Below are 13,795 nucleotides of genomic sequence, written 5' to 3' on the forward strand. Positions count from 1 at the left end.
TCTCTATTGAAATTTGGCATGTACTGTATCAGTTTGATTGAGTCAGAGCAAACTTAGACAGCAAATACTAGATCAAACCATGTAATCCTTTCTGCAGTTTAGGTATGAAACCAAATTATTTGAATTTCACTTGTGTTGCCTTAAATTTGTCTACAAAAGCCATTTTTTTATTTCGCTATAGCAAACTTCTAGAATATAAATGTTTTTTTACACCCATGTAATGCAGGATTTTTAAAAAAAAATCATAGACTGTCTAAAACTGGGATTACTTTTTGACAATCAAAACAAATCTGACCAGACCTTTGATGTCCGCTGTTGATAACTGAACTTTTTTAATACGCAGAGACACAAAGGGTTTGATTCTGGCATCTGGTTAAAGTTTGGTTTGAGTCCAATACATATCAAATGAATCTTATACGAAGAGCAATGTACAAATTATTCAGACAACATAGGCAGGCTTCACATTTGCTGACACTTAATCAAAATTTCTAGTTAAAATAACCAATATCAGCTGCAGCTGAATATATCAGCTATTACTAATTCATATAAATGCAGCAATGGCTAAAATGAACCTTGTAGCTGTTGTGTGGTTAATATGCCCCCCTGCGAGGTGGTGCCTGTACACTGTCTCCACCACACAGTCATTTTAATGGACATGTGACTGTGTGTTTCTGTAGTTTAATAAGAACAGCAATATGCTTCGGTAAAATAATATGGTACAGAAACCTTACAGGGACACTTTAAAAAATGACAGAGCTGGCAGAAAGGAGGCCAATAGTTTTAGAATTTCTTACATGAAGTGAACTTAAAGGAAGTAAGTGGTAAATGTACAAGAAAAAAATATCAGTATAAAGTCATAAACCGATGAGATTTTGTGCATGAGGAACTAAAACACAATTATAAGATGCAAGGATACCACTGGCTACATTGATGCTGGATTCCAGTGGCGTTTGTCATTTTCTCTGAGTAACCTTTATTTTCTTTGAGCTCCAGGATCCCCTCATATCCGTCTTAAAATCTACTCTACTCTCTGCTTGCCACCCCTCCATAACCAGCTCATCTCCACTGGGATCCAGCTCCACTCAGCCCCCCGCCTCGTCAGTCTGCTCCCCAGCTCTTTCTCACTATGGTGAAGCCCCTTCAAAAACACGGCGAAGCTACGCCATGCTGGCTTCACCACAGTCAGCTTCCTTCCCGCCACGCAGTCATCCAGCCCCGCCCGCAGCTCAGCCTTAACCGGCTGCGTCCTGCAAACCGCCATTCCCTCTTTGAACTCAGCATGCACAAACCAGAACCCCCATCTCCCCAATAAATCTGAAACTAAATCCAATGCATTTGAGACTTATAATGTCTGATATTCTGAGTTTTGTCTTGCAATACTGTCCCCCACCCCAGGCTTTGTGATATTTTATATGTGTGTGTGTGTGTATATATATATATATATATATATATAGATATAGATATAGATATAGATATATATATATATATAGATATAGATATAGATATATCTATATATATATATATTGTATGCAGGGCTTTAAATTAACTTTTTTCATCACCAGCCAACATGGCTAGTAGATTTTTAAAGTTAGCAGCCAATCAAATTTTCCACTAGCCAAATTTTATTTACATACAAAAACAAAACTATTTCTTGGTCAAGTTTTCATCTTTTGCCCTCCTTTTTCATCTTCATCGTCCTCTGTGTCTGCAGCCTTCCTCTTTTGCTTTTCTGGTTTTTTAACTCTCCACTCTCCAAAATATCTCCATGTTTGTTTTTTTTCCTAACTAACATTAACTTTACTGCTTTGATTTGTTTTGCACCATTCTGTTCGTCTTCTCTGTTTCTGCACGCTAGGCACGTAGCCAATGGTTATCTAACAAATCATATATATATGTATATTAGTAATGTTTCAATCTTTATTCACCGTGATTACTGTAGTGATTTTTGTTGATGCTGTCCAGCATAGCCATACTCAGGCGTAGCAGCAATGTGGATTATGTGTAGTAAAAACGCGGAGGAAGGACCCGCAGGCTGTAACAGCAGGAGAGCTGCTAGTGCTCCGCCAACAGCTGCTAGCATCCACTGTTGCCAAATTTTGCATGCGTTTAACAAACACTGATACTTTGTCCCGACTTTCAGACATTTGCCGTTGACGTCTGCACGTGGCGTTACAAGTTATCGACCTGTTTGTCCCCTGCTCTGCTCCGTGTGTGTGGTGAGACAACGAGACCGTAAATGATGCCAAACGCAGCGGAAACTCTCACAGTGAGCTGAAATGAAACAGGTGGTTTTTCTTTGTTTTCTTTTTTAAATCTGTGTAAATCATTTAACTTATATCAAGTCTTGGCTTACAGGGGGAAATGAACATTGAAAACACTGCTATTCCATTTGCTGTCGTCAACATTATGATGATATTCTGAGAGGACTTAAAAATTAGTTGAAATTATACCAAGACTTTATGAAAATATGCACAACTTTGCACATTTGAATTATTTATTTGTATTTATGCATTACAGGAAAAAACGCTGATTTAGCAAACTAAGGCTTTCTTCCTTGAATGTTAATGTTGCATATTTAATATGAGGAAATTCTTATTAATAACAAATATATTATTTTCTTATTTAACTTGGTGAAATTACTATTTCAACAATACCACAATAATACTGATATTGTGATCTTAATTTTATATATATATACACACAAACACATATATATATATATATACACACACACATATATAGTGTGTGTGGCCGCTCTGTCCACATACTTTTGTGTACTTTGGTTATACATATATATATATATATATATATAACCAAAGTACACAAAAGTATGTGGACAGAGCGGCCACACACACTTTTGCCCTATGGTGCATTTTTCTATCAGTGGCCTTATTCTCTCTGCTCTGTGCGCAGCTCATCCAGACAAAGCACTAAAGACCCCAGGGACTCGCTATCTCTCTCACTCTGCCAGACAGATAAACACAGAAGAGGGGAGAGGGGGGAAAAACAACTGCGAAGATGGAGACAGAGCAGCAGAAGCAGGTCAGAGATGGAGAGACAGAGGGGAGGAGTGTTAAAGGAGGAGTGCGAGGCAGCAGAAGCACATTGCTCCCGTCTCACACATTCAGGCCTCACCTACAGCTGACGCTCCCTGCAGCCACATCCTTTCACAACTTATCACCAACTACTCCCCACCGCCAGGAACTTACTGCCAAATCGAATAATTACTTTGCAGACCCCGGTGACGATGGCATTATGGGAATGTATTCACACTTACAGTCTCCAGGACAGCGACCCCCCAAGTCAAAATTTTCAGTTGAATCACAATTAGAAATGGCACCGCTGCAGCGTTTCAATCCTGTGAGTCAAAGTCATTAAAATGGCTCCAAGAACTCCAGGACTACATTGTCTGGAGGAAGTAATCAACTTTGGATAGGCCTGAGTAAGTCATTAATAAACCACCTCCAAAGCAGCGAGGGAGGGGTGACTTTGTCTGCAGGACATTTGTTTCCTCAGATGAGCCATTTATACTTGGCCACGGTGTACAGACACTTCTTTTTTCAGTTATTTTTCACAGTGGGACTTTTGGGTAAATGTGAAACGACAGGTGAGTCAGAGAAGACCAGGGGCCGACTGAGCAAATTAAGAAAACATTTAGAGATTTTTAAGGAAATAGTTAATTATTTGTTGACATAAACATAGTGTTTTATATCTTCTTTTTTCACATTTTTTTGTTTAGTGATGTGAGTTTCTGCGCTTTCTTTAAATTATGTTAATGCTTAATTTTAATTAGAATAAAAATTATCCTTTTCTATTGCTTTTTTTTCCCCAAGGAGGGGGGGGGGGGTCCATTAATAAGTCTGTATTTTCCTGACCTTAAAAATAAAATAAAATAAAATTAAATAAAATATGGATACATGAACTTTAGGATCTCAAACTCTCATCAGAACCAGTAAGCTTGACTGTCATTTAAAAGACAAAAGTAATAATCGTACCAGACAAAAACACTAAACAAAGAACACAGTGTTGTATTTTTATCAATACAGCTGAAACCAATAAAACACTGGGTAAATAACTGTATTTCCTGTTCGTAACACACTGGTTTATATTTAGCTGATGCGTATGCATCAGTGATCTTGTGAATTAAACTGTGTTTGAGCTGTGTGGTCGGAGTGAGCGACTGTGCACAGCTCGTGGTAGATACAGGAGAAACCAAAGACTTTTGGCACAAGCTTAGGAGCCGTGCTCACAGCTGCTGCCTGTGACACCTACATTGACGTGAGCCAAGAGCAGTTCACTGACCGTCCAGTGTGTTTGAGTCAACTTCATACTGAAGATTAAATGGAAATTAGATATTAGACTTCTATTAGGTTCAAGACGAATTTGATGACCATTATAAATATGATATTTTTCATGTATTGGGGTAGAATTGACCCCCCGTTATGAAACACATCATTGTGTAGGTAAGGTACTTACCTTGAAAGCTCCCAACCGACAGGTAAAACCAGGTGAGTGTTGGGATGAAGACCAGGGCAAGGGAGGCCGCCAGGAACTTCCTGCGCCCGCGACACATCACCAGCATCCTCTGGACCGCAGCAAATGGAAAGAGAGGTGAGGTGACCTCTATGTGGGTAGCAGCTGTTGTCCAGGCTGATTCATGTCACTGGAAGAGAAGAGAAGAGGAGGGGAGAGGAGGGAAAAGTAGGTTAGAGAAGGAGACAAGATGCTCTATAGACAATTACAGCTCAGCACAGCGTCTGCTGCTGCCAAAGCAAAACATATTCAAAATGCCTAACCCTATTAACTTGCTCAAGCTTCTGAAGGACTACTAATCCTGCCCATCAATCAATCTTGATGTTTAAAAAAAGAGACATATGGGCGACCCGATCGCCAAATGGTTAGGGCACATACGTCTTGAGCAGCAAGTCCCCCGGTTGATTCTCAGTCTCTCTTTCACCGTAACTATCTAATGAAGGCCAAATAATGGAATAAACAAATAACGAGGTATTCAGGGGTCCTAGGCGTACCAACACAAGATGAGAGACATAAAGAGCATTCCTGAATAGAGACTCAACAGGTGTTTTAACACATTGTGTGTAGGCGTGCACAGGCTGCAACACGAAGCGTGACAAAAAATCTAAATGTTACATACAGTATATTATATTTTTAACCAAATTCAGTAGAGAACGTAATACAGAACGTGCATACCAAATGAGGTGACAATGCATCAGTAGGGAAAAGACCAACACTGTTTTATTGCGTTACCTTACGTCAGTTCAAAATTGGTAGAAACATTTGCAGCAGATACAATTTACGCCTAGCTTATTGTCAGATATTCAAAGAAATTGTGTATTGTAAAGTGCTTTGAGTGGTCATTATGGCTGGAAAAGGTATATATATATATATATATAACAAAAATATGTGATATGTGACAGGCATGCTAAATGTGGTGACAATTAAACCACGTGATCCTGAAATATTAGAAAAACATTGTTACTTCTAGAGCTGCAACAGTAAATCGATTCATCGATTAGTAATCGACACCAAACTTAATCTCCAACTATTTCGAAAGTTCGGAAGTAGTTTTTAAGAAAAAACTGTCAAATTTCTGTGATTTCAGCTTCTTAAACCTGAATATTTTTCTGGTTTCTGACAGTAGACTAAATGTCTTTGGTGTGTGGACAAAACAAAACTTCATCTTGGGGTTCTAGGAAACAGGATCAACATTCTTCACCATTTGATGACATTTTATGGACCAAACAACTAATCGATTAATTGGGAAAATAATTGACAGATTAATCGATAATGAAAATAATTACTAGTTACTTCCACCTAACGTTGGACCAGTTTGCAAAAGTGGGTTCATCGTGGCCTATTCAATGCAGTATGTAAGGAATGCATGAACATAATGTTTTTGAATTTGCAAGCAAAACATGTTTTCACATTGCCCATTAATGATGGGTGTTTTTTGTTACTAACTTATTCCTCTAGGGCTGTTGCAAATTCCGCAAGTTCACCTCAAAGGATTTGAGCTACAAATTGATTTATTTTGCCTAATTTGGAAGAAAAAGATTTTTTTTAAACTGAAAAAAATCAATGTGATTCTCAACCAGCCTGATATACACAAATATTATGTGTGGTCAGACATGACTTATCAAGCGTTATGAATAAATCAAATAGAATTAAAGTTTGGCACAAAAATGATAACTGCAGTCATGGAGCAGTTGAACCTTTTATTCAATCTGCCAACCAAGTCTGTAGAGATATTCATCACGTTATTTAATGTTGCATCTATCAGGCAGTCGCACATCAATCTGACCTAAACGGGTTTGTCCATTCCTGCTGCAGTGCGGGGCGCAGAGTGCGGACGGCTCATTAGATCGTATTAGCAGAAATCCTCATTCCGTTTCGACCACATTTGTCCAATTACCCGGCCGACCTCAGACGTTACCCAAACAGCCCAGGGATGAAACGTAATACCTCTGGCTGGCACATACACAAGCCAGGATGCAAGTTATCATAGTGTCACTCTTCCAACACTTTCTGAATCTCAGAGATTTGATTTTTTTTATTATTGTTACCCGGACGGTGTGGAAAGCACCCAGTGAGACTGGGGTTAAATGAGGCCTTAGAGGAGGTTAAACAAGAGTCTCGCATTTGACAGCCACTGCTTTGATATGCTGTGGATCGTTTCAGCGGTTCATTAGCCTTTGACCCTGTGTGTGATATTAGCTTGTACTGGAGGCTTGTGATTTAAATTGCAAATGAGACACTTCAGACATTTATTACCACATCCAAGTGAGGTGTAAGACCACAGAGAAAGCGGCATCAGTGGTGCAGGGATGCAGGGACAAAAGGCATTGTTTTGCTGTCGGATAAAGTCTCCTTCTTTAGTTATTTTTTTGTGTTTTTAGTTATCTGTAGTATTAGGACATGCTTCTGTGCAGAGTTCACACCCAAATACTGTAAAGAAAAGTTCACTTAAGTTTGTGCCATATAAGGATATTTGGGTTTTGCAGAGGAGAGCCTTCAGGACTGGGTGGCATTACACAGCATTAGCTTGTATTGCTTCATCTCTCTTCTCCTTGATGCATCGAGCTCCAATAAAACTGCCTCTGCTCTACCGAATTGTCTTCCTGCAGCTCACTGGATTTTCATCACAGTTGCAAAAGGGAAGTCGCGGGAGCTGAGACCGATGCGTGACAGCAGCAGACTGGGTGACGTTTTTGGCCATTCAGTTGTCATGTTTGTTGCTAAGGTGTGATACGGTGCCATCATCTGCTTTACAACATAGCACAGTAGCAACGGCTGGTATTTGGAAGAGGGATTTAGTTCTTGTATCCTTTGTTTTGTTTTGCTTTGGTCTGTCAGTCGAGTGTTGTGCGGCGCAGTGTGTAAACCTCACTAGCCAACGTATTAGGAACCGTGCTCAGTCCCAAATCAAGAGCTCTGGCATTTAGCGTCATTACTAGCGCGTATGTCTAGCAAGGTTGTGAGTACAAAGCCGACCCAAGACAGATGATAGTCATCTTCCCTTCTGTTTGTTTATTTTCACAAATCGCACCCTGAACAACACTACAGTAAAATGAAAGACATATTCATTTTTGCAATTATTTTGATCGTGCCAGTTAACTCTGCCAACATCCAAATTCACACCCATTCGTCCCTGTTTAAATTGCTCAAGAACTGGTCACAAACTCATATCATACATAAAAAAAAATTAGTGGTGGTCAGGCATATTTGGGGAGAAAGTCCAGGGCCGTTTTTTAGTCTCAGTCAGTCCCTGGCGGCAACACAAGGAAACTGGCAGTGACGTATTAAAGCACTACCAGAGCCCGTCTATTGAAAACAACTGATTTTACAGCTATTGTGGAGATTTCGCTGCTGATATAAAATGCTAGAGTACTGAACTAATCAGGCATCTTCAGTGCTGCCAGCCCCCTTCCAAATGTTCCAATACCTTCAAAAAGTACTACACAAAACTCACTTACATTTATAATATGAGCGGCAGTGGAAGAATTGCATACAATCATTTCTTATCTTGCCCAGTACAGAGCATAACGTCATATGCATAGGCTGGCTTCAAATTCATAGTGACAGTTAGAGATGTCAATAAATGAGATTTCCCTCATGGCTCATCAGGAAGTCAAGAGAAATGGAATTTTATATTCACAACTCAATATCAAATTGTCATGTGTTGACACCAAAAGTGATGAGCAATGATTACAGAGCAGTATTTAATTGGTCGAAAGAGGCCATGGGGAAATACGCTGAGAGCATCTGATTTAATTGTCTGCTGTGGAGGTAGGCACTCTGGGCTCCAAAACGTACTTTTTTTTTTTACTAAGAGCGCTGTAGCACCTTAATGAAAATTTTAGGGGCACACCTTAAATTGGCCTGCAATGCAATTTTCCACATTTTTGCCCAATATAACTGTATTAGCAATAAATGCTTTGGTAATCAATAGACAACTGACAGAAATTACAATGTGCTGTTTTATTTTAAGTTCACAATGTCACAATTTAATTGAATTGAAAGAGGAAAAAAGGGTCAATGGTTAGTTTTGCCATTGTTGAGTGAGAAGTTAGCAGGGATTCATGCAAAAAAAATGAATAGAATCTGACGGATTTTGATTTCTTTTCTAGCCACGTCATGTTCCCCATCTACCTTGTTAGAGGCCAGTTTTTTTCCACCATGCGGTCGTTTCCTATAGGTTTTCATCAAAAGGTGGATAGTGTGTTCACACCTTTGACCCTCAATGCCTGCTTAATAAGTGAAGTTATGATATTTAAGCACCACCCCACACATTGCTGCTGTTGCCACCGCAGATGGTGAAAGGGATAAAAGAGCGCCGTTCCGGTTAAACCGTACCAGGGTCTTGACCCCCGCAGTTGACTCAAGCTGGATTTATGCTCGACACATCGGTCCATGCGCACGGCGGTTGTGACATCACAGCAGTTCACAGATCATTTATACTCGTGCTTCAGGCGCGTCCGACACAGTGCACTCTTCTCCCAATCAAAATGTGTAGCTGCTGACAAAACACTATCTATACTGCTGGAATCACCACAAGAAGGAGAATGAGGCGTCATGCACCATGGAAACAGATGCATTAGCTGCTGTTGGGATCGGTAGTTGAGGCAGAAATTGTGGTTTTAAACTTGCTTTCATAAAAGCAATGTAAAGGAAGGAGGTGGTCTCTTTGTCATTTGAACGACGACAGACACATCAGGGGCGAATTCAGTGTCCTAGTGAAAATTCCCCTTATTCTCCCTGAACAACACTGTCTGGCTTTAGCTTTCTAATTATCATATTAAAAGGAAAATTCACGCATCTCTCCTGAGCTTTAATTCCAAAACATTATCACCCGTCCCTGGACAATGCAACAAGCATCCCAAAGAACATTCCAGAACATTCAGAACCTGGTACCAACCAGGGCAGGTGAAATTAGCAGTCATTTACTATTCAATAGAATCTGTTAGACTAAATAATAGAGCTCATGAACATAGACGTAAATATATCATTTAAAGCCTTGAACAGAATTTCTGGGGAAGCTGATGAAATTGCAACTGCCTTTTATCTTCTGCTTCACTTTGGAACTTCACTGATGTTAAAGGAGAGATCTCAACAGGGCCATGAATTATTCTCTGTTTTTACCATTGTGAATATCTGCTCGACGTTATCGTATCATATGAGCTTGTACAAGTGGAACTGTCCGAGTTTTGCCTCCAGCTCGTCCATATGAGAGGTGCACGGCCTTGTGAAACGGCACCACGCGCACTGGGCGACGGGAAGTGACATCAATGTGACGTCGTCACTGCCATGCGGACGGTCTGATGCATTAAGCATATATCCAGCTTAATCACTCTCGGACTCTTTCCCCTCTCACACACATTGAACTACACTGGCAGTCTTGCTCTCTCGTTTAAAAAATAAAAGTCTGCGCATTTGGAGTATTTGTAAAAAAACTTGCACGGTCTCACTTGGTCGCAGTTTGGAGACCCTAGCGCTGCAGTGGAGCTGGGAAATGTTTGTAGATGGCAGATTTACAGGTCACAAATGTGAATGGCTCTGGTACAGTTGTGGTGGAAATTTGTCAGAGAAGGGTAATGGACAAAGGCATGAACACAATTTCATACGGTTAAACTCGAGGTGCATTCAAAATCTGAATGAAATGGTCTGTAAAGTATCACTGTATTTCAATAATCCACAGAATTTGTCACCTTTATTTATGCACAATTTATGGGAACTAAAGGCAAAGCATTTTAAACAGCACTCTCGCCTGAATTACAAAATACATATTTTCACTTTGGTTTTATTTGAACAGGTTTAGAGATATGTCAACCCCACAACAACTGAGGTGGATAGAGATTCCTTTATGCTGCTCACTGTAATTGCTATAAACAGCTTTCATTGGTAATATTTTTTACCAAAGAAGTCCCTATGAAAGCAATTCACCATGTGTTGTATGGATTATGTGGGATATTGTTTGTGGAGAGACTGTTGTCCACAAACAGAATCCTTCCTTTGTTTAATAGTGATAAAGCCAATGTGCAAAGATAAAAAACATTACAAAACCAAGACGAGACACATACATCAAACCAAGAGCAGGAACAAAGTCTAAGGACAAAAATGGATTCATAATAAAATAAAATACAAATAGTGCATGTGTAACAATACCAAAATAAGAACACAGCAGTAGTTCTTGGTCTGCTGGCTGTCACATCATAATTTATATGTTGCTAAAATTTGGGAAGTCAAGTTCTTGTACATTCTTAAAGAGGGGATCCCACATCTTGTGATTTGTGCCGAAAAGTTTGGCCAGCTAAAGACAGAAGTTAAGCTGTGTTGGGAGGCCTATGTGGTGGTAACTCATGTGCTGCCTTGTTTAAAGGGAAGTTCAATTTGCAACTAAATATAGCACCAAATGAGTGAAAGCTGCAGGGATAAGATTAGGGGTGAAACGATTCCTCGAGTATTTCGAATACCTCGATTACAAAAAATGATCGAGGAATTTTCTCTGCCTCAAGGAATCGTTTATTTAATTGTAAAGCTCAAAGCACGGTATTTCGCACGGACTATTTTTAATGTGGCACAACGCACTTACGTCACCCATGCAAAGGAAGAAGAAGGAGGAAGCGGACACGTTTGGTTGAAGGAGCGGGAAGATGGAAGAGGCGAGGGAAAACAATAATGACGACGAAAGAGAAGAAAGACGCAACAGAAAAAGACAGAAAATTTCGAAAATGTGGGAGCATTTCAGACTGAACACGAACAGAAAGGAGAACAAGGTGACATGTATTCGTTGTAACACGGGCCTTGCATACCACAACAGTACAACTTCGATGTCGCAGCATCTCCACACCCAGAATTGAGCGGAGGACATGACACAAGGTAAAATTAAAGTAGCGCAAATCAATGAGATTAAGGTTAATGTGTTATGTTAGTAAGGTAGATTAACGTAATGGCGCTGTGTAGGCTAACAGCGCTAACGGAGGGCTAATAATAATGTACCTTACTAACACAACGTTAGCCCTGCGGAGGGCTAGGTTTCTGTTAATTATGACTACTGTCGAATGTGTGGTTAGTTTATTACGATGGTGACAAATATGCCCTTAAGGTTAACGTGACATCATACAGGGTTTATTTAATCTGTAAAAAGACAGCACTGTGGAGTTAAGATGAAAAATAAAAACATGATAGTAAGCTGAGCAGTTGTCAAATTTAGCTCACTAATAAGTAGCTGGTCACTTCAAGCAGACAATACTGTGTTTGTCAACTGGTGTAAGTTCAGGGTTCATAAATACACAACCATGAACCTACTGTATTGTGATTTAGTCTCAGAAATGTCAATTAACTAATTATTATTTCTCTTCTTTTTCAGTAAATCATCACAGTCTCGGATGGACAAATTTATCTACACAGCGCCAGCAGCTGAGCTAACAAATAGCATTTTAAACATGATAGTCACAGACATGTGCCCACTGAGCATGGTGGAGGATGCCGGTTTTGAAGCAATGATTTCAACTTTCCATCCCAAGTACGAGCTTCCATCAAGAACTTTCTTCACAAAACAGATGGAGAAAAAGTATGAATGCGTCTGTCAGAAAAATATGTATTATAACTAGTTAAAAAGAACATGCTGATCGTAGAAAGAACAGTCTGTATTGGTATCTTGTATACAGACGTGATGTTGTGGTTACTGTTGTCCACTATAGAGGCAGAAACACCTCAGGACATGCATGACCTTGGAATGTGACTCAGGAAACTCAGGACCTGCCATTAACTTTGTCTGTAAATAAGTAACACAGATATACATTGTAAAGGGGAACTGCCCATCATGCTTAAATATCCTTGCATCTCCTGTATCCGCGGACAACCTCAGTACTCAGACACTGTGCTGCTGTATTGACTTTTCCCCTTGCAGCAAGAATATATGTATGTATTAAATGTTACTGTTTGTCTAAGAAACCGAATTCAACTTTCTGTGTTCATTTCAGATTATTCTAACATCTTGGTCCTTCGAGCCGGATCCCAACATCCTTTCCACCATCCAGGAGCGGGACTGAAACCGTGCACGGGGGAGCAGTGGACTCCTAAACAAAGACCTCCAGCTGAATTGCTGTAAAGGGAGGCCAGTCACCACTGGAGGGTGGAAGGGTGACGGGACCCAAAAGAAACAAAACAAGAGAACACAGAATTGAGCAGTTTAAGGTAAGAGAATTAAGAGAATTAAGAGAATTAAAGTCGCAAAATTAGGATAAGCGCTAAAGAAAAACCTATAGAGAAAGAGATCAGCAGTAAGAAACTGTGATCAAAACTCTGTGAGGTAGCGTGGTAGTCCATAGTCTGTGTGAGAAGACTAAAGGAAATAAATAACTCAGTGTACACGTTAAATAGTTCGAGGAACTAAGGTATCGCGATAGGAAGACGACTGATGTGTGTGTTTGTCTTTGTGTGTTGTGTGTTTTTGTCATTGTGTATTGTATGTTTTTGTCTTTGTGTGAAACTGGGAGATAGAGATTCAGTGGTGTCTCAGTATTAAACGTACTGATCAGACCAGTTGCTCGGGTGTATTCCATACAAACTGGTTGGCCATTGAAGGGGATTGTTGACAGTGTCTCAGCAGAGAAAAACAGACGGCGGAAACCTAACGGTGATAACATAAGCCGTCCAAAGATCTTTGCTGATTGGGTCAGTTGCTCCGAACGAAAGTGTCATACAAACTGATTGGCTGTTGACAAAACATAGAACAATGGGGAACAAATGTTGCAAAAAGCAAGAATTAGAACTTAGTGGAGATGCAAAATGTATGTTTATAAGAGATGAGGAAAACATAAAATATTTGCAAAGATGGAAAAAAAAATTCAGGTTTACAGGTAGAATCACTGTAGAAGGATGTAATAAATTAGTGAAGGACATCGAAAAAATAGGCTTAACTAATCCAAAAGCAAACAAGAAGAATGGATTAAGTCAGGCCAGAGAGTTGCTCGCTGAAGCCCATAAAAGAAAGTGGGGCCAGTCAAAAGCAAAGAGTAAAGAAACCCTGGTGTTGGAGGACAAAGAAGATATAAACTCAGTAATTAGATCTAGACAAAACCCTCCACCTCCAGAATATGATGATGATCCACAGCCACATCCTCCTCCCACAGCCTCCTCCCTATACCCTGAGATACCCCAGCAAGAACCAATACTGCCAATAGTGTTACAAAAACAAGCAGGGGGTGACACACAATCAGGACATGGGTGGGGCAATTGGGCTATAGCAAAAGGGCAGGCCATGAGCCCATTAAAA

The 13,795-nt window shown here is 40.0% G+C and overlaps 1 protein-coding gene across 2 annotated transcripts in view; it reads right to left on the reverse strand.

Annotated features, from left to right (window-relative positions):
- Positions 1-13,795, reverse strand: part of large1 (LARGE xylosyl- and glucuronyltransferase 1) — a 129,540-nt gene that overhangs the window by 86,240 nt on the left and 29,505 nt on the right. For both annotated transcript variants that reach the window (XM_035616618.2, XM_035616617.2), the window contains one exon: positions 4,477-4,663. In XM_035616618.2, coding sequence (XP_035472511.1) covers positions 4,477-4,582 — 106 coding nt within the window. In that variant the 5' untranslated portion in view covers positions 4,583-4,663. The remainder of the gene's footprint in view (positions 1-4,476; positions 4,664-13,795) is intronic.

This window comes from Scophthalmus maximus, chromosome 12, assembly GCF_022379125.1.
Source record: "Scophthalmus maximus strain ysfricsl-2021 chromosome 12, ASM2237912v1, whole genome shotgun sequence".
In the NCBI taxonomy this organism is placed as follows: domain Eukaryota; kingdom Metazoa; phylum Chordata; class Actinopteri; order Pleuronectiformes; family Scophthalmidae; genus Scophthalmus; species Scophthalmus maximus.